The 27,986-nt window shown below is 41.3% G+C and overlaps 1 protein-coding gene across 2 annotated transcripts in view; it reads left to right on the forward strand.

Annotated features, from left to right (window-relative positions):
• Positions 1-27,986, forward strand: part of JPH1 (junctophilin 1) — an 81,287-nt gene that overhangs the window by 3,247 nt on the left and 50,054 nt on the right. For both annotated transcript variants that reach the window (XM_028108481.2, XM_028108490.2), the window contains exon 2: positions 2,517-3,276. In XM_028108481.2, coding sequence (XP_027964282.1) covers positions 2,517-3,276 — 760 coding nt within the window. The remainder of the gene's footprint in view (positions 1-2,516; positions 3,277-27,986) is intronic.

Below are 27,986 nucleotides of genomic sequence, written 5' to 3' on the forward strand. Positions count from 1 at the left end.
TTTTTTTTCCCCTAAGTTCATTGACTAAACCTATTTTAAATTTCAGATGAACTACTAACAGTTCGACTGTAAATTGGTTTTAGCAATTCCATGGAAGAAGTCTTCTATATACTGTGATTTAACAAAATAGGATGGGAACATGGCCAGTGCAGTTGCCCCTCATCCCTTTCCTGTTTGACAATTAAGCAGAGACCTAAACTTTCTAATTACCACTGTTGCCTTAAACTGCTTGGATTTTCAAGCAATACTTATTTGGAAATTCTAAATACTCTTCTTACTTTTGGAGATACCAGTTTAAGGAAACTACTTGTTAATTTTCCCTCAGTGTTAAACATTTACTAAGATGGTATGGTTGCATTTTCAAAGTATAAAACTTTTATCAAATAGCACCTTTGGAAACGTTCTTGCAAAATTAACGTGTCATTATGTAGAAAGGTAGGAGATGATGATAGCATTACTTGTTTATTTAAACAAAATATTTTAAAAACAAGGTTGTTTTAGTATGTGTAAGTCAGGTTGTGGAACTTTTATCCTAGAACTTGTATTTTATCTAAATAGGCAGAGGGAGAGTCAAAGTTGAAATTTCCTGATAATTTAATTCCCTTCCCTGTTAAGGTGATGGTATTTGGAAAAGGCTAATATTCAGTAGGAACCTTATTAACCTGGAATGTTCTATGTGACTACCTTATCCTTTGGGGTTTAATCCTTTTGAGAAGGCTGTGGCCCACCTACCTCCTCAGAAGTTCATAAATGTCAGGTTAAGACTTTTACATTTACCCAGAATAGGACATTCATAGTACCAGACCTACTTAGAATTTCATTGTTGACCTGCTGTTGTCCGTTTATACGACATAAATATATCAGACTAAACAGAAAGAGAAGATAGTCTTGAAATTTGTCAAAACTTTTGATTTTGGAGCCATTACAGTTTTAAATGCATTGAAATAATCAGCCCGTATTAACACAATGATATAAAACCACTAGCATAAATAGCTCAAGTATTGAAAAAGTAAACAAATCTAAAATGAAATGAGAGGTGACTGCAAGGTAGATCTATATAATCAGAAACTGAAAGAGGTCAAAAAAGACTGTAATCATGATTTATTTTCTATTGTGAGTTACGATGAATAATACAGAAGTACGTCTTAAAATCTCCACATAGCTTCTTTTGGGGGAGATACTATAATTTAAAATGTGCCTTTAATTAAAGGAAATCACCTTGATTTTGAAAATTCTAAGTTCCCTCTTATTTTTCCCCTAAATTCCCTAATTTTAATATTCAGTTTTTCATGTGATTTAAAAGGCCACACCTTTAGGTTATTTAGCTAATTTATTTAATAGAAAAACTTACCGAACACAAATGCTTTAGAGATTATCCTATTCCTAAAACAGCATAATATTCATTGAAAAAGTGATCTGGTATCAATAAAATTTTAAGGAACATGGTCAAACACACCTTTGCTCTGAGATTGAATTCTATACTGGTAGGAGTGGAAGTTTTATTCTGGCCTTAATCTCAGTTTTTCTGGGAGTAAATAGTATATTCTTTTGAGTCACCATAGCTATTTACTATGAAGTCATCAAACACCTACAGACCACAGGGCACCATAAGCCATGAGACTGGAAATTTTGTGTTTGCTTAGGAGGTAATTCCTGCCCTCAGAGTGCTTCTAGTCCAAGATGTGTTTCATTATGTAGTGTCAGAGACTAGGGGAATCTGTGAAGAGAATGGCGAGGAGAAAGCAGAAATTTGGCCAGTAGTACAGGACGAATGTTGACCGTTTCACCTGAAAGTACAAAATCTTAAATTGCCCATTTTTTTCATAATGGTCCACTATGTTCCCGATACATATAGTATTTGTCAAATCACTCTTAGCTCCAAAAATTTCTCCCAAATCTACATAACAAGCCTAAATATTAAACAGTTTTCCCTACCCTAAAAAAAATGGTAAACATGAAAGAAAAAAAAAAGTAAGATAATCTGATGGCCCACGTCCCAAGTATTAAGATCACCAATAATGTTAAGTCTTTGAGCCTGTTGGAATGTTACAGTGACAGGCCTAGAGTTTTTAAAGGTTTTCAGCTAAATGAGTAAAATTAGAATAAAATTAACAAATAGAACTCATTTCATCTTCTGTGACACTGCCTTCCTTTGGGGGATTTTGATGTGTTAATTTCAGGGGAGAAAAGTTGTCTAATGATCACTCTTTTTGTATTAGAAAGTAGTGGTTTCATCTGAAACACTCGTATAAATTTTTAAATGAAAAGCAAAGTTACCAGACTATTGGAAAATGCTATGCAATTACATTAAAACCATAGACACAAAATTACAGGGCAGGAATTCACAAATGGATGAAAAGTAGCGCTTAGAGTTGACTTGGAAATGTGTGGGATTTGACCGTGGGCCTGCCTGCTCTATGCGCCAGGCTCTCCCAGGGCGCACCCGGGTGCTTGCAGCCAAGAGGGCACCCTTTCTGCCCCCGACTCACGCTGTGCTTTCTCACGGTCTCTCGAAGGTACCTACCAGGGCCAGTGGGCCGGCGGCATGCGGCATGGCTACGGCGTGCGCCAGAGCGTGCCCTACGGCATGGCCACCGTGATCCGCTCGCCGCTGCGCACGTCCATGGCCTCGCTGCGCAGCGAGCAGAGCAATGGCAGCGTGCTCCACGACGCTGCGGCTGCTGCCGACAGTCCCGCGGGCACCCGCGGCGGCTTCGTGCTCAACTTCCATGCCGACGCGGAGCTCGCGGGCAAGAAGAAGGGCGGCCTTTTCCGAAGGGGCTCCCTTCTCGGAAGCATGAAACTTCGCAAGTCCGAATCCAAGTCTTCCATCTCCAGTAAGCGCAGCTCGGTCCGCAGCGACGCGGCCATGAGCAGAATTAGTTCCAGCGATGCCAACTCCACGATCAGCTTCGGCGATGTAGATTGTGATTTTTGCCCCGTGGAAGACCACGTAGACGCCACCACCACGGAAACCTACATGGGCGAGTGGAAGAACGACAAGCGCAATGGTTTCGGCATTAGCGAGCGCTCCAACGGCATGAAGTATGAAGGCGAGTGGGCAAATAACAAGAGGCACGGGTATGGCTGCACCGTGTTTCCTGACGGCTCCAAAGAAGAGGGAAAATACAAAAATAATATTCTGGTCCGTGGAATAAGGAAGCAGCTTATACCAATAAGAAATACAAAAACTAGGGAGAAGGTGGACAGAGCAATTGAAGGCGCGCAAAGGGCAGCTGCCATGGCAAGAACCAAAGTGGAAATAGCAAATTCGAGGTATGTAAATGCAGTGGGGGTGGTTGTGCCTGGTCGTTCACAACAGTGGGATATCAAATAGTATGTTTGTCATTTTGTTGGTAACATCACCAAAGAGCCTCTGCAATTGCCAGAACCAAAGTTAGAAAACGATGAAGTGCAATGGAATGAGTCAGAAATGTACCTGCCCTGTTCTGAAAGGCCGTCATCACAAAATGTTGAAGGCACATTGAGATGCCCTTCCTGTTGCAAATTACTTCCCTAATACTTAACGTCAGGTCACGCAGACCCTATGCACGTTGTCAGGAATCCAGAAAGTTATTTTTTTGTTTTGTTTTTTGAGAAGGCATCAAAATCTAAATATGGCAGAAATGGAAAGTTACAAGACCAAATCTTGCATGCATTCTTTAGAACAACAGAGCTCCCATCCAAGTTAAGGAGGGCACTTGTTATGGTGAGCCCTGGGTGTTGTATGTAAGTGATGAATCACTGAATTCTCCAGAAACCCCAATATTGCACTGTACGTTCACTACCTAAAATTTTAAAAATAATAATAAAATATCACTGCAAAAAAATGAAAAATAAAAAAGCTCATCTATATGGGAATGGAAGAGGGACTGAGGCTCATACAAATCGCCATGTTCTATGCAAGAATGATTAGATCACTGGTGTATTAAAAGGAAAGGGGTGGGGGGGGGGACCTGACATGGACAGATGGGACTGTCTGTGTGCCAAAGTTGGAAGAAAGTAGAGCAGTAGAGAAGGGTTGGAGTGAGTAGGAGAAAGCGGTGAATTATAGATTGAGAAGTGGGGTGTATGTGGGCACAGAAGGACTATGTGCCTGAAGTTTTACCATTAATAGCTGGGTTCAGGGATCCAGCAAGAGGGATGGAGCAATCTATTGGGAATAGAATTGTCTTATTGTAGACAAAAATGATGGTTATAAATGGAAAGTATTTTTAGGCTTATTTACATGGCCACTGACTGGCCACAGTTTTGTATGACTTGAGGCATGTATCTTCTCCTGCTTCGGTTATATTTTCTCATAGAAGTAAGCCTTCTTTCAAGGCCACAGAAATTAGCATGTCTTTAGGTTTTTATTTTTAGCATTGAATAAATGAACGCTCCTTTGCTTTGGCTGAACCATATGAAATTACTGATATTTGGACCTTTTGATGTTCAAAAAATGGCAACTTCATGGGGTTCAACGGAATACTTCCAGATTTCTGAAGTTTCTATTTAAAAAAAAAAAAAAAGATTTTATGGTTGCTGTTTACTTCTTAGTATCTGAAGCACTACTTGGTCTTATTTTTTGCATAGTATTGAGATATGTGTTAAAAGTCTTCAGGGTTTCCATCTTTATCCCAAACTCATCCTGTTTTAAAGTTAATATTGCTTGTTGATCAGCACAGACTTTCAGGAAGGGCCTCACCTCTCTTCTCTGCTCAGCATCCTTTATTTTAGACCATAGTTTTCCCAGATCACCAAGCGTTGCGTTACTTGCTTTTCAGTTTGCTTATAGTTGGGATACTTGGCACATCTAATCTTACTGGCTTCTCTGGCTCTCAGCTAACTTTTAGAGCTAGTGATGTACCTTTGGTTATGCCCCGGCCTCTAATTTTAAATGCACTCTTGGATTCTTCCATTTGTTTTCACCTTACAACCTGGAGCTCTAGTAGAGGCAGTTCGATCTCGGCAGATAGAAAGTACACCTGTGCAGGACACTCTAGCAAATGATTTTCTTATACTCACTTTAATTATTGACTTTTATGGTTTAAATTGGAGGAATCTAAATAATGAAAGGGAAACGCTTGTAATGCAAGGATCTTTGATTATGCTAGTATCATAAAACTCTTACCCAAGTCCTAGCCACATCCCCTCTGTTGAAAGTCTTTTGGGGATAGTAATATAGTTTGAGAGTACTGTATTACATAGTTGATAATCAACAAACATACTTTTAGCCAGTTAAAATACTGGCTAAAAAATACAGTTAAAATCACATATCTGCTTCATAGATATTCACTTAGCTATTTTGCAAATGCTCAAGTCACTATACTAAGTGAAATAAGCCAGTCACAGGACAAATACTGCATGATTCCACGTAAATGAGGTATCTAAAATGGCCAAACTCCTAGAAACAGAGTAAAATGGTGGTTGCCAGAGGCTGGAGGGAGGGGGAAATGGGGAGCCACTGTTCAACAGCTCTAAAGTTTCAGTTAAGCAAGATCGTAGTTAACAATACTGTATTGTGTACATGAAAATTTGTTAAGAGGGTAATCTCATGTGAAGGGTTCTAACCACAGTAAAAAATATATGTATACTGTTTAGATGATGCGATAGATAAAATACTCAATTAACCTTTTATGTCTTACTTTCACTATGTTACTCCTCTTTCCAGATCCCTTGCTTTAATAAATACTTCAGATACAGAATTTTTGCCACTTGTTTTTGTAGAAAGTAGCTGAAGGACCGACAGTCCCCTTCAGTAGCTCTGAGCTTAAAGTTCTACATTCTTTTAAAAACTTTTTGGGTCACCTGGGTGGCTCAGTTGGTGACTTGATTTCGGCTCAGGTCATGATCTTGGGGTGGCGAGACTGAGCCCCACAGCGGGCTCCGTGCTTAGCAGGAGGTCTGCTTGAGATTCTCTCTCTCTCCCCCTCTGCCCCTCCTCCCACCCCACTCTCGCTCACTTGCTCTCATAAATAAATAAATCTTTAAAAAAGTAATAAAACTTTTTTTTTAATAGAGGAAAGGTTAAGGTTTTGGAGATTGCTGGCTGGGAAACGGACTTCTTACTATATTGTCATAAACCATGGCTCTTTTTAATGCCTGAGTATCTGCTCAGTCCTTCCTGGACCCTCCAGTAGTTACCATTAATGTTTTGGTTTTAAAAAAAAAAGCAAAAGTTTAAGAACGTAGGTGACACTCGTCCCCCTGGTCCTGCCCCAATAATGGCAGAATAACAACTAGAAAGTAAGGTTCCTAGTAGCTGCAGCTCTCAAAATCACTTGTTTGCCATTAGCAACAGAGGGAGATGGTCATAGTTACTGACCATCTCAGTTTGCCACCTAGATAGTGCTCATCATTATTCTTTTGCTATTATTTCTTAGGCTGTGGAGAATTTTTGTTTCTTAAGTCTCAGGAAAATGGATCCGTCTTTATGCCATCACCCTATATTATCTTGAAGCAAAGCTTCAAGTTAGCTTTGAGAGAAAATAATGGTAACCTCAGGGAAATCAGGAGACGTGGAACCAACCACCTTCAGCCCCCAGAGATTCAAGGTCTGTGGACCTTTGCTTCTTTGAAGAGGGAGTAGTGTGTCTGCAGGAAACACACAGGCTTATTTCAGAAGGTGTATTATGGGCCCCTGTTTAATTCTTATCGATAAGGGAATGTAAGGATCACATAACAGTTAGCGGATAATAGGAATAATGCAGCAGATAGAGAACTAGTAGATACTAATCGTTTACTAGCAGGTTAGCACTTAAAGAGTGAAAACTCTAAGGGAGACTAATAATTTGCTGACTCATAACTTTTCTTCAGGTTTCTGTTCTGATCTAAAAAGTATTATGTCTATAAAATATAACAAAATGTTTTCTTCCCTTCTTGTCTTGGTCCTGTGGGTAAAAATCATCTCCTGGAATTGAGACAATGTCTCAACCTTGTTTTTAAAGAAATGTTCAAGAGGTAAAGGAGCAACTCTGAATATTTCAAGCCCCTCCCATTCAGAGGCAGAGACCACAGTCCTGCCCAAGATGACCCCACTGTTCCTGTGGTTTCAATTACAGTTCTTATTTGGTCATCCTTACTCCAGGTCACTCTTGTCTCCAGTCATCGCCTAGGAGATGTTCAAAATACTGTTCCTTGAGAAAAATATATTTTTTAAAGGTTTTAGTTATTTTTTGACAGAGAGAGACAGCAAGAGAGGGAACACAAGCAGGGGGAGTGGGAGAGGGAGAAGCAGGCTTCCCGCTGAGCAGGGGGCCAGATGCAGAGCTCGATCCCAGGACCCTGGGATCATGAGCTAAGCCAAAGGTAGACGTCTAGCTTAATGACTGAGCTACCCAGGCGCCCAAGAAAAATATTTTAAGGAAGAATTTTAAGGTGAAGCATTTGGCTGAGATAGCAAGTAAGTGGCCCTTAGAGAACCATACTTCCTTGGAAAAGAACAGATAATTTAGAAAAGGATGTAGACAAAAGAAGAGCTTTGTAGACTCTGAGCCCCAGAGGACATGATCATCATGCTAAAGGATGGAAGATGGCTGGTGACAGGGATGGGAGAGAGCTGGCCTCAAGCAATTGAGAACCACAGGCTGGCTTCATTGTATCACACAGATTCGAAGAAAGAAAATCAAGTGGGAGGGTGGAGTGGACCACCATTCTCTGACTCTGTGGCCCGCCTCACTGAAGCTAGGAGGGTGTGTGGCTGGACAGGCTTTCAAGACGACCGTGAAGTGTCAGTGACTCCTGCACCCAGTCTCCCCCAAACTTCAGGTGGTGACAGCAACACTGAGACAGGTAATGTTGGGAGGGAGCCCTGGACTGTGTCCCACCCAGCCCCAGCCCTGCTGGGCCTGGCACAAAGGTAGTCATACAGGGGTATGGAAGCACCAGATAGAATGTGGAAGCCTGAAACCCAAGGGATCTGGTGCACAGGTGAGCTTGCTGCACCTGTTTTCAGAACTAGAGATTGGATTCCATGTTGCCAATTTTGAACCTTAATATAAAAAAAAAAAGACACTTTTTTCCAAAAATCCTACATGAAAATATATTTCCCGTATTTTTCTTCTAAAAAGATACAATTCCTTACCACTCACCCTCTTTCCTCCATGGCCTGAATGATTCAGCCACAACGGCTTTCCTTCAGTTCTAAGGGAAGTCTGCTCGTCCCTTCCCTCTGCCTGGTGCCCTTGCCCCAGTTACCCCTCTGACTAGCTCCATCTTCCGGTTTAGGCATCAGGTCCCTTCACAGAAGGTTTCCCTAAGCCCACACCCTCCCCTCCCCCCCCACTGCCATCCCCCTTCCACCTAAATGCCCATTTGTCTGAGTTGTCATCGTATTTCAGTGTTATTTGTTTGGTATCTCTTTCTCCAACTAGATCGGAAAGCCAGACCCTGAAGGCAGCTTTGCTCACTTTTATGCACCCAAGCAGCTAGTTTAGATCAGGACACTTTTGTAAGGCCTCTGGTAAATATTTGATGAATTAGTGAATTAAATTCTCACTACTTAGGCTGTAAACACTCCCAGGGCTTCTAATTCTGTTTTGTTGGGCATATTTAAACCAGCTTTAAAGGAAGGAAACATAGCTCTCATAAATCATCATGCTATAATCTGGCAATAATCAAGGAAGTACAGAAAACGCAAAAGTATGTGTTACAGGTACGCTTTTCCTTAGCTATGTCTACATCATTAAAGAGTCATCACTAAGGCATGGCCGGGGAATAAGAACTTGAGGTTAAGCCAAACTCTTATCTCCATTCCTCACAGGGATGAGCTGGTCCAGTGATACATGTGAGTGCTTCCCTTAAGCAGATATGGAAACTCCAGGAAGTCAACCTATACCCACTATAAAAATATTAGCTCATCCTACCTGTTTGACATCACCAAAATATGTGATTGGTTAGAACATAAGAGCTTACTGTTTTTTAAGAATCTGCTTTCTAAATGTTTCGCTGTCTTTATTCCCTTTTGAAGGTTTTTCTTGTTTTTTTGGGGGGCGGGTCATTTTTCTTGAGCTCAAATAATAGTGTTCAATAGAACAGTTCCTTACAAGACTACTTGACTTGATTCACAGTTCACTTATAAGTAATTAGAACCCAGAGTCAACCATGAGTCAGTGCACATTGCGGATCCAAATTAAACTGCTACCAATTTTAGGGAAAAATTTCAGTCTCTACCAAGTTATTGTGAAGGGCCAGGAATTTGAAATTCTTAAATTCAGTTGGACAAATGGATTCTAGATCTCTTTTGCAAATCAAAATTCTGGTTTATTCTGTTTCTTTTCTGTAATGTTAGTAGTCCTGTCATATCTTTAAGAACAATTGTAGATTATCTTTTCTATGAATTTTTTATTTCTTCAACTGGGGCTCTGGTGAATGTTCAGTTTTTAGCATAAGTGCTTTTTGCAGGAAGGTTGAATTTTTAGTAATGTTTTGTAAGCCATTTTAATGAAGAAGCTGTTAAATACGTAAAGAACTCTGGGGGAAATCGCCTCAAATGTGGGAATTCGGTGTTGAGGAGAGCGAGCATTAATGATTTTCTCTAGTTATGCCTCCTGTGCTTGTCCATATCAGACTTTGCTGCCTGTCATGCTTTTCCACCTGTCAGCACCAGCCCTTCTGCAAACAGCTTCCAGAGGCTTGGTTAATACGCTCGGGCTGAGAAGAGTTACTGTGAATGGGGATTGAGAGTTGCCTCTTTCTTCACAGAGGGTTGCCTTAAGAGTTGAATGAGAGAGCGGGTATCACAGGGCTTTTTTGTAAACTGTGAATCACCATATCCAGTTCCTGTTTTGGAAAATGTGTCCATCATACAAGTATCATTCCCAAAAGTGACAGTTGATAGATGACCAAGAAGCCAGACCGGGATAGAGGTAAAGATGGAGGGAGGAAGGAAAAAGGAAGGGAAGGAAGCTTGGGAAGCAGCAATAGGGATAAGCAAAAGGAAAGGAATTAAATCCACCAAGTGTGACCACCTGTGTTTAGATGTGAGCGTGTATCAGGATTCACCCCATTCCCAGCCTCAGATCTGTGTGAAGTCAGTATGCTATCAACAGGCAATTATATTTTTTAAGACTGAAAAGAAACTGAGCAAGGAACTGGCATATGTATTTATATCAAGCTATGCTGGGGTAATGTTCTGAAGACACTGTAGGACAATAAAGCTTTTTATTTTCATATAGTGTAGGTATGCTAGTGGAGGTCACCATTATCTTTTGTATATTATAGTTTCTGTATTGCACATAAAAATTTTAAACACGTGTTTCTCCTTTTTACCAAAGAATGCCCATTTCCCATGGGTGAGAGTGAAGAGCCTGCTCTAATTTCCTCACATTCTTGTCCAGGCTATTTAAAAAAAGCTGTACTTCTCTGTATTGAGGGGCCTTCTTTGTGGGCCAGTCACTGAGGATTTTCTGTGTGGGTGTGCAGAGGAAAGCAGCTGAAGCCAGAAAGATACTGAGGCGTTTGCTCTGTCCAGCCCCCAGGCAAGGGGTAAAGCTTGGATAGGATGATACTCCAGAGGCATGACGGGAACATGCCCGGCTTCTCTCCTTCAGCTCTGATGTTACAGTACTTCATGCTTAGCAGGTCATTACACCTAACATGGGAACATACTGTGTTATGGGAACCTTGTAAAACTTTCTTCAGGTATCTTGTTTCTGAAGACCTTTCTTTAAAAATTATTCATCCAACCCTCCCAAGTCCAGGCCCATTCAGAAACTGAGGCCTTGGGGGAGGGAAGGGTGTGTGTTTTAATGATGAACAAGTAGGTTCAAGCACTACAAATTTAATGAAAATGGGTCTTATGCCATAATAATGAGAGGGTTACAGTTATCCAGACTTGTGGGCCATTAAAAACCTACTTTCTTAAGCCCTGGATCATGTAGGCAGGTCTCTCTCCACTTTGATTAAGCAGAGAGCATAAGGAGAAGATGCCGTCTGTATATGGTGTGAATGGGATATGAGGTAATGTTGAATTCTGCAGAAATCTACTTGGCGAAAACTGGCTACCAAGACTGGAGGGAAAAAGCAACGTGCCAGGGAGACAATAAGCTAGGTTTTTGGAACACATGTTGGCCTTGTTTTAACTATAGAAATCTGAGTTTGCTTAGACGGTACAAACTGCAGCAGGTTCAATCTCATTTATCTCCGAAGCATGACATTTTTCCTGCTTCTGTGACTATGAAGAATTAAAGCAGCAGTTACTTTCTAGTATAGCTTCCTTTGTAACGAAAGCCCCCCTACTGTGTTTCCGGAAAGCCAAAGGTGTGATAGTATTCATGTTCCATCCCGTGTGCCCCCCTACAGCTTTTAGCCTTGACCTGGAGCTACTCTGTCTTAGGGCAAGTGGCAGAGCTCTGTGTGCATGCTAACACAGCTGGGAGACTTGTCTGAGCCGCAACTGCCAGGCAGCCAAAGCGCCCCGCTCACAACTTTCCATGCTGGATTAAGCTGACTCTGCCAATCTCACTTTACTCAAGACACCAAACTGGACGCTTGCAAGACAAGTGCCTTGCAAATCTTTGAGATGCTTTTCTTATTATAGATGAAATATGAACATTGTGTTTGGGAACAGGATCCAACAAATGCCAAAGGTATTTATGTAAGTCATTCAGCTTTAGTACAACGGCCTCTTGAGAATAAAACCAAATAAGCTTTTAATAATTTTGCCCTTCTATTTCAGTTGGTGTTTCACATTTATTTGTATAATATGCTCAATTCAAGATAAGCTTCTTTATCAGGAATTTAATTAATACGTAAGGAATCAAGATCACCCCCAAAAGAGTGCAACTCTTTGAAGTCAAATCTTCTTAGGATTTCCCTGTGTGCCAAAAGAAACTTATTCAAGCCAAGTAAAATACATTAATTCATTTTCTAGCATTTTTAAAATAATTGATTATGCCAGAGATTAACAAATAACTTTGCTATATTTTTGTTAGTTTTTAAAAACTTCTGAATAAGGTTAAAATTTTGCTGAGTTTTACTGTATCAAGTCCGTCAAGTTTTGATCTCAGTTGGCTTGGTCCAGAGATCCCTCTCTGTTTAATTGTTTATGTTGGTGCGGGAGCTTTTTGAATTAGTATTTCAAGATTTCCTACATTCACTTCCATCCATTAGGGGAAAGGTTTGATATTCATGTGGGGAACCCACTAGTCAAAATGTGTTGAGGAGAAATCCCAAAGAAGCTGGAGTTTTGGGTTCAGGAGTAGGAATGGAGGAGGCATACCCACCCTCCACCAGGCCTTGTTACTCATTTCCCACCCCTCCTGCTCACCCCAGTGATTTGAGAATCAGTTGAGCTGTGACTGATAGATTACCTGGCAAAGATGCAAATGCGGTGGAAGGGTCATTAGTTAACACATTGATTAACACCCTGGTCTGGATTTGCAGAAAAGACTCTAGGTTACCAGCCCATTTTATAAGGCTTGGTTTTTATCTCCGTGAAATATTAATTTTAATTAATTAATTTTAATCACTCTTATAACATGAATTGATGACATGCTGTGTAAATGTAAAATAATGATGAGGATCCAGTCATTTCTGTCAGATCAGGGCAGTTAGGACAGGTAAAAATGCAGTAACCTCGCAGATGATTGGCCCCTTGCTCTGAGCTTAGGTAGCACATAGGAGGAGCTTAAACATAGCCTGGGGCTGGAGGCATGATTGTGCAGGTGGTATCCAGCTTGAAAACCAAAGGATGTGTGGGTGTTTTCCAAAAAAGATAGAGAAGGGTGCAAAGTATAATGGCCCACTTGTATTTGGGATACTCTAAAATGTTTGGTATGACTGGAAAATATGGCTAGAAAAGAGACTACTAGCTGGGGGTGGGCAGTGTTGAGAGATGTTGTGAAGTAAGTAGGGGCTCACTGACCTATAAGGGGGAGTTTGAACATTATCGCAAAGAACAGGGAGAGCTACTGATAGCTTTAGGCAGAAGAATTACATGATCAAATTTAGAAAGATCACTCTGGATGCAGGTGGTATAGGGGCTGGGAAGAGCAAGGAGCAATAAAACTGGAGACTGATTAAGTAGTAATCTGCTAACTAGTAATCTACGTAAGAACCTAGGGGCTGAGCTAAGCAGTGACAGTGGGATGGAAAGAGCACATGGATGGGTGACAGTCTCCCCGGCAAACTCAGTAGGACTTGATGGCTGGTTGAATGAATGTGGCAAACCTAGAAGAGGCAGAGTGAGAGTGACCCCCACGTTTCAAGCTTGGCCAACTGGAGGGATGCTAGTACTGTTTATTCAGACAGGGACCAGAGAAGAAAGTACAGGTTTAGAGAGGAAGCTGTTTGGATTTTGACTTCTTGAATTTTGAGATGCTGGCCCCAAAGACAAAAAGGAACATTGGCCTGGAATTCAGACTCGTACCACACATAAAGAGCTCAGACCTAAACCCTGAGGAACAAAGACATTTATGAGGCACACTGCAAAAGAGGAATTCCATGTACATGGTGCTGGATGCAGCTCTTTTTAAGAAGTACAAATAAAGCAATTCTCACATTCAGTAATTAGGAGGAACCTGTTGCTTTAGGACAATGGAATGCAGGTATCAGAAAGTCTGTTTCTGAATTTGTGAAATTATGCTTTCTAAGATTTATGCTCAAAGGACCTACCCAGTGAGCAAGATCTGTTGTCCTGTTTCTTTCTTGGCAACATACTGGAACAAAATATCACTCTCACAAATTATGGTGCTAAAGAAACCTCATTTAGCAAACATTTATTTAGTGCCAGCTCTGTCCAAACATGGCGCTAGGCCCTAGGAATACAAAGATGAGTAAGAAACAAAACTTGTCATTAAGAGCAAATACCCTGGGGGGTTCACAGCACTCCTGTGCAGTGGGCCAGTGCCATGAGCCAGGTGGGGCTGGGAGGTGGAGGGACGCCCCGGGAGGCACCTAACCCACCTGGGTGAGCTTGTCACTTACCTGTGCTTTTGCACAAGCAAGCCCTCTCTGCCCAGAACTCACTCACACCCAGACCCCTTTCCTTTGCCTGACCTCTGTTAGTCTTTTGTGATTGTGCGCAAGGTCCACATAGGACTGAATTAAGAAAACCAAACAGAATGTCTCTTTGTGTGGGGACTTTTATCACTGACAGTAGCAATGCTATCAACAGAATCTACATAGATAAGAGTTTTATGGTGCTAAGGAGAAGATGACTGGTGCTTTCTTAAAAAAAAAATCAAATTTTTTCAATAGCTAAAGAATTTTAATTTAAATCACATTTTAACTTAAACTAAAACTATCTCTGCATGGAGTCTATAAGATATGATTTTTGACGGTAGCAGAATCTTAGCATCATTCGGATACAGAAACATCAAAGTTAGCTATCCTGCAGTAAGATGATTTTTTTTGGCCATGTTTCCAAATAGGGAAGCAGTGTAGACAGTGCTAAACATTTCCCCCACGTATACAACACACTAGTGCAAGCACCCTTCCCCTTTGGGTCTGAGGGACAGCAATTCGGGTGATGCCTTTTGGCCACACACAAACAGAGCTGACATGGTTCAGTGGTTACCTGGTGCCTGAACCCATGCCATGAACTTGGCATCTCTCATCTCCCCTCTTCCCCATAGCTACGCTGTTAGTCAGGAGCAAACCAAGACCTAGGAAGGTCACAAAACAGGTAGATGACCTATGTAGGGCAGATTCCAGGCAGCATAGCATCAGAGCCCAAGCCTTTAATGTCCACTATATTTTGAGAATTGGGGTAGGAATTTTTTTTCCTTTTACCCATGTGCTTGCCTTAGGCTCATAAAAGATGATCCATCTGGGAGCAGTATTATTTCATCATATGCTTCATTTTGCCAGTTTCATTTAACCAGTATTATTCATTCAGTAGCCACAAATCTTGTGGCTGAGACAAACATAAACGGGTAATATCAGTACGGTGAATTCTAAGAAAAACTGAAATGCAAAAGAAGGAAGAACACTAAACACCTGTAGGGCTGAAGGGCTGAGCCTGTGCTGTGGAGAGTGGATGGAGACTTAGCAGAAAGCAAATGGTGGCAAGGATGCTCCGGACAAAAGGAATATCCGGAGGAAGACAGAGTGGGATGAAAGTGCATAGGGTAAGTTCCTAGCAGCAGTTGGACAGAGGGGCTTCTCCATCCACAGCCCCTGCAGCTGATCACAAGGGGCACTTGAAAATTTCTGGCCCCCACCCAGTGCTGGCTTCTCATGTCTTTGGGTGAGGCTCAGAAGTCTGCGTTTTACAGGCTTCCCCGGTTATCTTGAGGCACACTGAAAGTTGATAAGTGTAGGTTGTGATATGATAGGAAATGATGCCATGAAGATTTGGGAGCTGGATTGTCTACTCTTGTCGGTGTTGGGGAGTATTTGGAGGAAGTGGGGCAAGGAACCATTTGTCTCTGAGATGGATTTAAGTGGGGCCAAGACTGGAGACCTGGTCTATGGCAAGATGATAAAGACCCAGTCAAGGGCATGGATAGTAGAGAAGCAGGAGATGAAATTAGCTGGAATTGATGGATCGAAGTGGTGGGTGAGGAACAGAGGCAAATCTAGTATGTTCATGTGTGTGATATTCTAATGCTCCTAAATAAGATTAGTGAAAAGGTTCATCATTCCTGGAATGTGGGTCATTTATTTTAAACATACTAAGCAAAGTCATCTTTCTGGATCTCTCATTAATAGATGGAATGAGGGAGAAATTCATCAGTGGGGATGAGGAAGTGGGAGACAGTGGACCACACTGTCACAGAAAAGCCCAAGTCTGGGCCTCCACTGCTGTTTTGAACTTGACGTCGCCTAACTATACCAACAATTGGTAAACACAGTGAAGCATCACTGAGGTTTTACTTTTCCGCCTCCAGATTCAGAAGATGGTGGACTGAAAGGGAAAATGTCCCATTGTTATAAACTGTTAAGAACAAGATTACAGTTAGGGACATATAACCAAAATTAAAACCATTTTTGAAGTACCTGTAAGCATTCCAGGAGCTCAGCTCACATACCAGTCATTTTTTTTTTTTTTTATCATCTCAGGGGTATTGTTAAATGTTGACACACTTAGTATCGCACGAGACCTGAAGTGGGAGAAAGGTAGATGCACCTGACCCATCTACAAACTTCAGGTTGGTTGGAGAGAACTTAGACCCACAGGGAGTAGTTAAATAATAACACAAAGCAGTTCAGTCAGTCAGCTGTTTATTAATGCCTACCTCATTCCATACAGGTTTTGAAGTAGTTTATCTAAATGTCTAAATGGTCAGTCTTACAGGAATTGAAAAAAGATTGACCTGTCCATAAAGCACCTTCAAAAACTTTTCTCTTGGCCACTACAACTATTTTGAGGTCTTTTTTTTTTTTCATGTTACCATACAAACTTGAGAGTAAAAGCATTTTTCAAAATTGTTATTCTTCTTACTCCTCACTAAATCAGAATAACTTTCAACCCATTGTTGGAATGATTAAAGCCTAATTATAGAGTGAGCAGACAGTCCCTAATGTTTCATTCTGTAAGTGAAAACAAGGGAAAGAAGAGCATATGTAAGAGTTTTCATTTTTTTCTTCCTTTGGAATCTTCAGTAATGTGTTAATTTTGTGGTTTAAAGTTCAGTTACTAAACTTTACTCTTGAAAAGTTTTCTTTAAATTACAGTTGCTATATTTGTAACAGTTACAGAGCCTCCGCTGTATTCAGTGCCCGATAATAAGGGAAATTTTGAAGGAAATAGAAGGCGTAAGCCAACAAAGGAAGAAAATTAAAAACTCTCCAGCATCCCCCCTCCATAAACAGTGTCTGTATAAACATGTATGCATATGAATCTATGTAAATTCATATGTATAAGATGCTGGCCCTAAGGGAATGCTGAGTAATGAGAAAGGGGAGAAAAATTAGAGAGACAGCATAAATAAAGGGGTTCCTGAGATAATCGGCATGTCTGGTGCCAGGTGGAATTGGTCTGGAATGATTTCATAAGGAATTTGAGCCTTGAGCAATATTTTGAAGGGAAGCTAAGGCATGATTTGTCACAGAGGCAACAGAGATTTTGCCAGGTGGGAGAAGAATAGCGTGTCTGATGACTCACAGCCTGAAGAGAATGAAAAATGCTTCAAGGCAGTAAAGATCACCAGTGTTCATTATCATGGGCAATACTGGCCTTGTGGTTTGCTGGAGTGGATATTACTTCCGGCCTCAGAGCCTTATTAATCTTCTGATGTTCCGTGTTGGTATTCCCTAGTGACTCCCATGGCCAACAGAACCTGAAAACAAAGGTCTTTCATATGCAAACACTTCCCGCTCACCCTTATCCTACCACCCAGGGGGGCAAAAAAAATCCAGAAAGCTAGTAAATTGGGTGATAGCAGTAGTGGGGCTAGTCTGAAATTCCTGAAAGCTTATGCTGTTGGTTTGTAGAAAAGAATAATAATAATAGGAAGGTAGGAGGCTAGAGACACTGGATCTGACCTTTCTGTTAGATTTCCACTCTGGAGCTTCATCCTCTTTTGAGAAGTCGTAAAGTGTGTGTACAAAAAGGTACTCAAAACCCTTCTGGACTGTGCGCCCCCCTGCTGGTGTGTATAATGTAAGACGCACAGTGTTTTGCGGCGGGTCTTGTAGAGTCCAGCTGAGTCATGGTCAGAGAAGAGGACAATTAGATAAGGGTGCTGACTATTGAAGGATCTTAAAAGCACTAATCAGGCATTATGCAATACACAAGTGGAAACCGTTTCAGAGTCCTGAGGAAGTTAGTAACATGAGCAAAACAACATCTGAGGAGAATGGTTTTAGCTGTCATGCACACAGTGGCTTGGACACAGCAAAAGTTGCGACAGGACCATAGAGGACATGAACAAATCAATCCACGCATAAAGAACTGGATTCTTGAAAGTGGCAAAGGAGAACTCATCTTGTCTACCACTGGTTGTGTACAAAGAGAGTTAAAACCCTAAGGATCTTAGCATAGTCCGCTAAGAACACACATGGACCTCAAATAATGGGGGTGACACTTTAGGGAGAAGGATAATGAATCTTCGAGTCATGGACTTTCAGGGAGGAACAAAGCAAGAAGAGATTCCTGTAAGAATGGTACCTAGAAGCCTTGTGCATTTAAGAGTTCCCAGGGGAAATGAAAACATCAAAATCAAAGATTTACATAGTCACTTGTAATAGAGTCGTTAGGAAAATGAGTTAGAGAAGGCTGAGGTTGAGGAATTTATAAGGAATCATCAGAGATGGTAAACCATGTGTGGAAACGAGGGAATTATTTTCTACTAAGATAAGATAAACTTAGGCAAGATACTGACCAAGGTTCTATTGTGGTTATAACATCTCTGTCTGCATAATTCCATTGTCTGGAATCAAGTCACATTAGCAAATCCTTTTTATTTTTCTTATTTACTCTATTAATAAGGTAGCCATCGCAGTATCTAGATGGTCAGCCATATAGTAATCAGAGCTTTCATTAACTCTTTATACAGCCTGTTGTCTTTGACTAAGTCCATATAAAAGAGTGAAATTAACATCTATGATTTTCTTTGCTTTGGAAAAGGCATCTTTTATTTTTGCGTAGTTATTATGTGTACAAAATGGATCAAGAGAATAAGCACATGGCTCGGAAGATATCTGACTTACTAATTAAACAAAGTGTGAAAACTCTGCAGAGGCCAGCTTCAGGGGCTCCAAACCTTATCCCCTGGGACCTACCCCCAGAAGGACATTAGTAGGCATTTTACATACATGGAGTAAGCAGGACCAAGAACGGTAAGTTATCAGTCTTGCAAAGAGCACTTGGGTTCAGCTGAAGATCAAAATCACGGGAGAACCAGAGGTCTGTTTTGTGCTGATGATGTTCCACAGGACCGTCTATGTTTTTTTTCCGCTCCCTGGTCTCTGCTCTAACTCGTTGCAAGTTTGTTTTGTTTGACCCTTCTCTGGTTTGTAATAGAGAGTCCACCTAGCTTCCCAGAGCTGGCATATTTCAGAGCACAGTCCAGCCTTCCTGCAGATTCTCGGCAGTGGCAAGTCCCAGCTTGAAAAGGCCCCCTGCTCAGCCGGCTGTGACTGACCACCTGAGAAATACCCCCTTTCCTGCTGGAAATCAGGCAGGTGCAGGAATGCTTGATGAGTTACAGGGGTCTCTGTTGAACAGTCTGATTTTTCCATTAAGAAACTGGTTACATGTATATTCTGGTCTAGTCAACAGTTTTTCTTATTCTCATGAAACAGGAAAATATGAAAAGAAAAACTATATTTACTGAAAAATGAACACTTACTAAATAAAATATAAAATTGTAGCTCTTTCAAAAGCATGGATTACATTGAGTCATGCCTTATAATTTTTGTCTAGAGGAGGACTCTGAAAAAGCCAAGGATGTAAAAGTTTTAAGTGTTCAAGCCATGGAGATTAAGAAGGGATTTTCTTTGTAGGAAAAAAAAGTAAAACTTGTAAGCAAATAAATATATTTACAGTCCCTGTACCAAGCAGGTGTAGTGACTTTTAGGAGCTTAAAATAGGGTGTACATAACTGGCTTTTCTCATGACATTTTCAAGATTTTTTTTCTCTTAATTTTTCTGTTCTTCCTTTTCCCCATCCATTGAATTAGTATGAAATTCTGCTCACCTAAATTCTAAATAATTTTTAGAAATCTGAATTAATACTGAACTTAACGAAATGTAAAGCTATGCAGAGTTACTATAAGTTTTTCCTAATAGGCACAAATCTAAAGCTAGCTGGAATCATTTTTAGTAAGAATTACAAGAGTTAAACCCAGAATAAAATGTTTCTTACACCCAGAAAGAAAATGATAATCATGAATAAGAGGTCATTTTTAAACTTCAGTGGCCAACTTTATGTTTATTAATGTATACTGTATAGCTAATAAAAATAATTCTATCTTATACATTACATGGGACCCAGTGCAGGTATCAAGACTTGATAGGTACTCTAAATACTTGGTTTTGATTCATTTATCATTTTTCAGTTGGCTTTCTTCCTTGGAGATTTAGAATCCATTACAAAGCTAAGATCTCATCGGATTTCTGACAGTTCATTTTATCAGCTCACTACTACATAAATATATGCTGAGGTCATTGCATAAGTTAAGTTTAATGAAAATGATCATTCGTTACTGAAAGTCCTTTGTGGTTAGTGACACTGATTTCCTGGGGCTCAGTTATAACAAACACGTGAAGCCTGAGTGACAGGAGACAATCAGGTGAATGAGCTGAAGTTTGAGGTCCGATTCACTCGTCACCTGGAGACTGTATCCCTTTCCCAAACAAGCTCAGATCAGTGCCCAGGAGCAAGACCTGGGGAGACCCATTTACAGGTGGCCTGAAGAACATGCCACTCTTCCCCATGGTAATGGCCCTGCCTTATGTTTGGGGGCCAGGATGCCAGAAAGACTGTCGCAGCTTGCCAGACTGGGCTGAGGTGGGAGATTTTATTCAAATATCGTCTATGTGACCTTTTAAGCCTTAGATTACTTGTCCGAAAAAAGAGGGTGACTCGGCACCCAGCTCACAGAAGTTGGGAGAATGAAATTCGGTTAGTGTATGAGTGCCCCTTACACAGGAAGTGGCACTAAATAAACAGACACAGCCAGCCGTTGTCGAATACTTCCATACTGAGTACTGTGTAAAGACAGCCCTTGCCCTCTGAGAGCGCATGTTTCCAGGGCAGGAGATTGAGGAGAAAAGCAGCAGGTATTAAATGATGTCACACAGCAAAGGATACATAAGAAGCCAGCAGAGGGTCCCTGAACACCCGGAGGAGCTGAGAGAGACTTCAAGGGGCAACTCGTGGGCAGTCTTGGGGAGACAAAGTAGGCATTTCCAGGAACAGAACGGGGAAGAAGGGCTTTCCTAGCAGAGGGACCGCAAGGGCAAAAGCGTGGAGGGTTGAGAGCTCTTTATTTGTCCCTTCCAGCTACCATGCTATTGTTATTTATACCCCTGGAATTCCAGGGCATGGAGAGGCCATGTGTGCAGCTTGTGGTTAAGAACACGCACACTGGGCGCCTGCGGGGCTCAGTCGTTAAGCGTCTGCCTTCGGCTCAGGTCGTGATCCCAGGGTCCTGGGATCGAGCCCCGCATCGGGCTCCCTGCTCCGCGGGAAGCCTGCTTCTCCCTCTCCCGCTCCCCCTGCTTGTGTTCCTGCTCTCGCTATCTCTCTCTCTGTCAAATAAATAAATAAAATCTTTAAAAAAAAAAAAAAAACGCACACTGTGACTACAGTCTGGGTTCCCATCCTAGCACTGTCAGCGATGGGACTCAGGCCTCACATGCCTTCATCTGCACAGTGGGAAAAGAACAATAGTAGCTATTAGCAGGATTATTCTGAGGGTTAAACGAGGTAATAGATTTGAAGTGCTAAATGTTTCATGTTAGAGTAAATTTTGTAATTGCTTCAACCAGCAGTTCCAGAATATCTGCTCTGTGTAAAGCAGAAAGAGTAGGTGTCTGGGGAGAAACCAAAATGAGATGGGGCCCTATCCTCCAGGAAATGTATAACCTAGGGGCAGAGATGGATAGGTAAACAACTTGCAGTGCAGCTGGAAATTAAAGAAGAGCTACGTGGAGGTTGAAGCAATGTGTGGGAGCATCACTAGGAAAGAAATCTGTTCCAAGGAAGAGGAGGAATTCTTGGGAGAAGTGAGGTCGGTGTAGAATTTTCGCCCAGTGCTCATTTTGGCTTGCTTTGGCTCCGTTGTGTGTGACTCAGGGCAGGTCCATCCAGGCGCACTGTTGGGTCTGTTTCCTTCCCTGTGGCCAACTTTGTCTTGGCTCCTCTCCCATTTACCTGGATTGCATTCAAATGCTTCCCTTAGAACTGAAGTTGGAAGGGTAAATAAGGTAGGTTTGTATCTTCAGCCTAAAAGAGATGCAGGAAGAGCAGGAGCTGAGGGTGGTCAGGAACTGGGGACTTTACCTTACATGGGAAGAAGTCAGGTTACAGGGAAGTCCCCAGGCCCCAGGCTTTGGAGCCCAATCCCAGAATTCCCCTTCCAGCCCCTGCACTGCTCCTGTTCTGTTGCTGTTGGTTCCCACGGGCCCACCAACTCCCCACATTCAAAAGAGCTCCCTGAGACTTGCAGGACGCCACCTCCTTTGCTCCCCCAGTGCATTGTGAGGCCTGGGAAGCCAGATCTGAGAAAGCAGAAAAGTGAGAGCAGCACCCTCCCCTACACCTGCCAGGCCCTACAAGAGTCCCCATGTCCCCCAGGGGCTACCAGCTCACAGGTAGGAGCTGGGTGTCTATTGGCCTCCAGCGTCTTTCAACAGTTGGGTCCAAGCTATCCTATTTCCGGCAGAACCATCTCACGGAGGCTGGTTTGTGCCTGACTCTGCCCCACAGTTTGAGCTCTAATAACGTGCCATCCCCTCTTTTGGGCCCGTCTGATCCTGGGAAAGAGAGGCTTGTAAGTCAACTCTAACTCACTCATCTTTGCCTTTGGAAATCGAGGAAGAAGTGAATGTGAGCTGTAGCGCAGAGTTTCAGAAGGGACAAAAGAGGGAAACGATTCAAATAAATATTTAACTGACAGCCTGATTTTTGCCCAGGGTGGTTTAGGGAATTCTTTCTGCAATGTGGTATAGTAGTTAAGAGCACAGATGTCCGAGCCACAGCAACCTCAAGTCTTGGCTGTGTCACATTTTCAGCTGAGTGGCCTCAAGTAAACAACTTTACCTCTCCAACCATTAACTGCATCATCTGTGAAATGGGCATGATAATTCATAGTACCTCCTCACAGGGTTAAAATAAGTCCTCCTTGAGTTGGTATGTGCCAAGTATTTGGAACAGTGCCTGGCACCAGTAAGCATTGTGCAGGCATGAGCTGTTACTCTTGTTAAGGTGCTCATAGGGAAATTTGGGGTGAACTTGTTCTCCCGATGCCTCCTTGAGCATATCTGAGGATATAATGTCTCTGAGGCCCTATCCAAGGCTTTTATGAAGTTCAAGTAATATGCATGTTCAGTTATTGGGTTAGTGGAAGTTCAATGGCATTCATAGATAGCTGTAGAGATTCTCCCCCAAATTCTAGAATAGCATAAATGATTTTTTCCTAATACATCACATGCAAACGTGAAGACAAATCCCAGCCTGCAGTATACAGAGCCACACCTCTGTTTGAAGTGCCTGCAGGCTGCTCCAGGGTGTGTGCAAACTGTGGATATAAAGACAGATTTTTGTGATGCAGGTTTCCTTTCTGAGCCTCGGACCAGCCTGATTCATTCACCATTGTGTGCTGTGTGCTGTGAAAATTTAAACAGCTTTGAGCTGAACACCTGTGTCTTTGTCCTGGGTCTTGCCTTGCAAAACAGGATTTGATTGGACTTCTCTTTTCAACACATTTACCCACCTACATGCCTGCATTTCTGCATTCCTACCTCATAGTGTTTCAATCAACTTTTCAGAAGAAATGGCCAGACTTGAAAGTATGAGAGAATAACCTGAAAGTTAGATATAAAATCCTCTTCGTGCTATGTTTATGTTTGATTAAAAACAAAGCAGTGTGAAATGTCTACCGGAAGATGATTAAAACATCTTCATTATGTCTTTTCCGAGGCGTGTCTGTTTAGACTTTAGGGAAATAACTGAAACCAGCCTTTCCCCCCCATTTATAGTTGGGTAAATTTGCAATCTGCAAAATGACAGCAGAAGAATAGAGTAAAAAATAGGGATCTAGAAGTCAGTACTTACCCATATGCCGTAGGCCATCGTGACAAATTATGGAAGACCCAGACCACTGTCCTTTCCTACACTGAGTACTTGCTGATGCTTCCAGGGGTAAACACTGCTAGGAGTTCAGAAGTGAGTCTGAGATCATCCTGGCTCTCCAGCAGGGTGTCCTCTAGTAGTGCATTGTAAGAAATCACCATGATGTAAGGTGACCAGCAAGTGCCATGCTAGAGTCAGTTGTGTTTCTCTGAATCTTTTTGGTCTTGCATGAAATTTAGAAGAACAAAGGAATTTTTTTTTTCCACATGGGAGCATCAGGAAAGGCCTCAGGAGGAAGGGGTTAGAGTTGGATCTTGGACCTTGGGAAGGATTTCTGCAAATAGAAATGGGAGAGAGCATGTTCTAAGCAAAGAGCACAAGAGAAGAGCACAATAGCAGGTGTGGGGCAACAGGGGCACAATAGGGAACATCCTGCAAGGGACCCAGTTCCTGTGTGCTCCCGAAGCTTTGTGATTATTGTGCGTTTTTCAGTTAAATACCTTTGGGGTTATCTCCTTTTTCAAAAAAAAATCAAAGCTTTAATTACCATTATAAATCTGTTAGGCCATGTTGTTCTTGCGGGAGCTGATTTGTGTTATCATCTCTCTCTGGAGAGGGCCGTGTTGTAGCTGGTGGTATAATTGTGGTAGATACCCTCATTGCCATAAATGCAAGTATGTTAACCACGATAATCATTTATTTCCTTTTAACCCTGTAAAGAAATTGAAATCGGATCTAACTGAACTCTGGCTCCATTCTCTCAGATGAGGTTTCTATAGAAAATGTTATTTTCCCCTTTTTGACGGTTGCTTGGCCTAATGGATCTGGTGGGTTTAGTGCAGGTGTATTTCCTGGGACTGGTTGGTTGGTACCTTTCAGAGTTTACATAGCAACCTCCTTTCCAGCAGTCCAGCCACTCCCTTCACGTATGGGCGAGGCCATATTTGCCAAACAGCAGACTCTTAAGTAAAATCCTCCCTCCCTGCACAAAACAAATGCGTAGTTTAAAAGTTACTTTTAAGGCTAAGTAGCTCCACACAGCGAAAATATTTACCAGCTTTTAACAGAAACATGTGAACAAAAGATTATTCAAATAACCTAAACCTGTCATTACAACTATGTAAGTCTAGGTTTCATGGCCTCTATTTATTTAGTTTTGACTAAGGATGGTAACGACATTGATCTCTTCCAAGAAACCGTCCATGGGCTCTACTTTCTTTTTGTTTCATCCGCCTCCTAAAGCATTTCCTTGAATGTTCATGTGCGCCTTAACTTTTTCTTTCTGCCTCTTGCTCGTTCTTGTCTTTACCCGCATCTGCCCTTCTCCCTGCCAACTTTTCCCACTTCTAGACTTAACCGTCCACTGTCCTTCTGGATATCCCACTCTGCCTGGCACCTTTTGACCCTGAAGTCATTTGTAGACCCAGCTCATTTAATGGATGTTAATTGAGAGCCTCCTCTCCCCTGACATGATGCAAGTCCAAGAAATGGGTATTCAAAGGCAGCACTTGCCCTTTGGGTGCTCATAATGTCATGAGGTGAGACAGGCAAGTAAACAGCCCATTACAGGGCAGAAGTGCTGGTGCAGCTGAAATTCTGCTGGAGAGGGCAGCGGGAGGCTTAGCGACTCACAGGCGGACAGGGGAGGATGGGAAGATGAAACCTGCCCCAGCCACAGCCCCGTCTGGGGCTGCCTTCTCCAGCCCCCTCCATCTTCCTGTCTGCTCCTTGGCATTCCGTACAGACCCCTGTTTCAGTACTTCTTAGGCTATAGGTCTGTGCTTGTTTTGTCCAGCCAGTTCCTATGAGTAATTGTACACCTCGAAGTGGATAGCACGGAGGACACATCCCGTAAACTGTGACTTCCCCAGGCTTGGTCTTTTCGTCTGTAAAGTGAGAATGGAGACTTAGAATTCTTGCCAAGGTTTTTCTGGCTTAAAAATAATAATAATAATAAAACCTTATGATTATCAGCTAAAACAAGTACATATTTATATGGAAAACCATATCGATGTTTTGCCTTTATTTTGTGATGATGCAGACATGGCTTAGAAGTGGATTTCTTTAGTAGAATTAATTTCTAAGAATAAAAAGAGAAAATGTAGGGTTTTTGTCATAGTTGTGAATACGAAAGTTTGTTACCAATGCCAAAACAGTGACCTTGAAAGAAATGTATAATCGGAGGGAAATTTTACTTCATTGGATGTACTTTGACTCTTTAAAAAAGTCTCTGCTTTCTGTCTTAAAAAAGAGAAACTGAACTAATTGTTAAATTGAATATGTACACCTTTTCAAAAATCATTTTGAAGTGATTCCAAAGGTTCTAAGAAATATAAGGATTTGGGTTGTTTCTAAATTTAGTAGCCCATGATTTTTAAAGATTTTGAGTCTCGGTTTGGGTCCTCAGGACTCATCACAATTAGTAGAGAACTTAACTTCTTTAACAGCACAGGGAACAGATGCAATTTTTAATTCACAATAATTCTTACTAGACCACTTCTTACGTGTGCAAGAGCACCAAAATGTAGCTGGGTTTTCTCCCCCATCAATGCACATGGCAGCACTTGGAAATTTGGAAATTCAGGATCACTTCCTGTCAGGCCAGGCTCTACTGTGAGTTGTCATTACAGGTGGTATTTGAGTCTTCAGAAGCCTGCCTTGATTATTTTTTTTTATTTCATTTTCGTTATAAAGCCTTCCTGGGAAATGATTTTTGTTTTATAAGCTTAATTCAGTTTAGCTAGTATTTATCATTTATTTGGGCAGGCCCTGGAAGGCTCATTAGGAAGACCAAATACACACACAGTATAATGAGCTGTCAATGTAAGAAAAACTGCCAAGCAAAATGTTTAAAGCCAGATTATTTTATCACCCCTTTCATGAATTTCCAGTGTAATAGTAAAGATAGGATAAGTAAGGGAGCATGTAGCTAGCCAATACCATGAGTTTTATAGAGGGACAGATAGACCTGAAGTAACCGCAGGTGGGCTGGGCAGACAAAAGCTTCATTTAAGAAATGAATTGTAAATAGCATTTGGAAGGCAGGGGTGGCAGCATTGTAAAGACCTGGGCACACTTACATTGAGAGCCAAGAGCAGCCCAAGTTCATGGTGACTAAAGAGGACTAGTCAAGGGGATCCACTGGCAATGGGTGTAAACATTGCCTACTGAAGACTTGTTAACAGAGTGTATTTTAAACAGATCATGCTATTGATATATGCTTGTATAAGTGGTGATTTTTTTTTAATTTTAATATTCTTTTTTTTTTTGGATAAATGGTACATGTTCATGGTTCAAAATTTTAAAGTTACAAAATGGAAGACTGAGTGATAACCCTCCCTCCCATTCCTGACTCCAGCTAATCAGTTCCTTTTTCTAAAGACAACCGATGTTATTAGTATCTTCATAAAATTTTTCTGATAATTATATGCATACAAATACACATTTTCTCCCCTTTCACACAAATGGTTGCCTACCACAAGTCCATAATTGCTTTCAAGATGTTTTGGGTCCAGATATGTTTTAGAATTCAGAATTTATTGGATTTTAGAAAAGCAAAATGGCGCTTATGGCATAAATTACATAATACCTACAGGGGGTCTGAACAGCACAGAGTAATCAAACATATTAATTCTCCAGGGAAACTGAATACTCCCACCAAATGGGATAAATAAGAACCATAAATAGCCTCATGTCAGTTGCACTCAGGTGTTACTGTCAAATAAGTTTGGGCATTAAACTTGAAAATTTAGGTTTTTAAAGCTTCGTAGATGTTGGAATTACAGATAAAGGATTGTAGCCTAGAATACACACTGTTCTGTACCCTGTTGTTGTTTTTTTAATTAGTAATATATATTAGAAGTCATTCCATATCAGTACATAAAGAGCTTCCTCATCCTATAAGCAATTAGAACTGATTCATATACTAGACTTCTTGTAGAAAATAATTTAAATACATACAGTGCTTTGTGTACATATACATTTATGTGTGTATAGTCTCATATGTATTGGTGCAGATAAGAGCAGAATCGGGTCTGGATCAAACCATTTTCTCTAGGGCTCTTTACAGTAATGCCTTTTTAAAAAAAATAATAGAAATAGTAATAATACTGGTTTATGAAAAGAAAAAACAACAACACACAATTGAGCCAAACCAACAGAGCCATAATATACAACATTATAATTTGTTCCGTGTTGGGTTTAAAAAAAAAAGCCTGAGGAACTAAAATTTACTTTTCAGTATTCCTTATGAGAATTCTTTGCCAATTTAACATATGCAGGTTTGTTTGTAATATCATTATCATTATTCTTTGTAGA

Source organism: Eumetopias jubatus, unplaced genomic scaffold (assembly GCF_037043125.1).
Source record: "Eumetopias jubatus isolate StellerSeaLion01/CBP00866 unplaced genomic scaffold, mEumJub1_p1.0 scaffold_4, whole genome shotgun sequence".
In the NCBI taxonomy this organism is placed as follows: domain Eukaryota; kingdom Metazoa; phylum Chordata; class Mammalia; order Carnivora; family Otariidae; genus Eumetopias; species Eumetopias jubatus.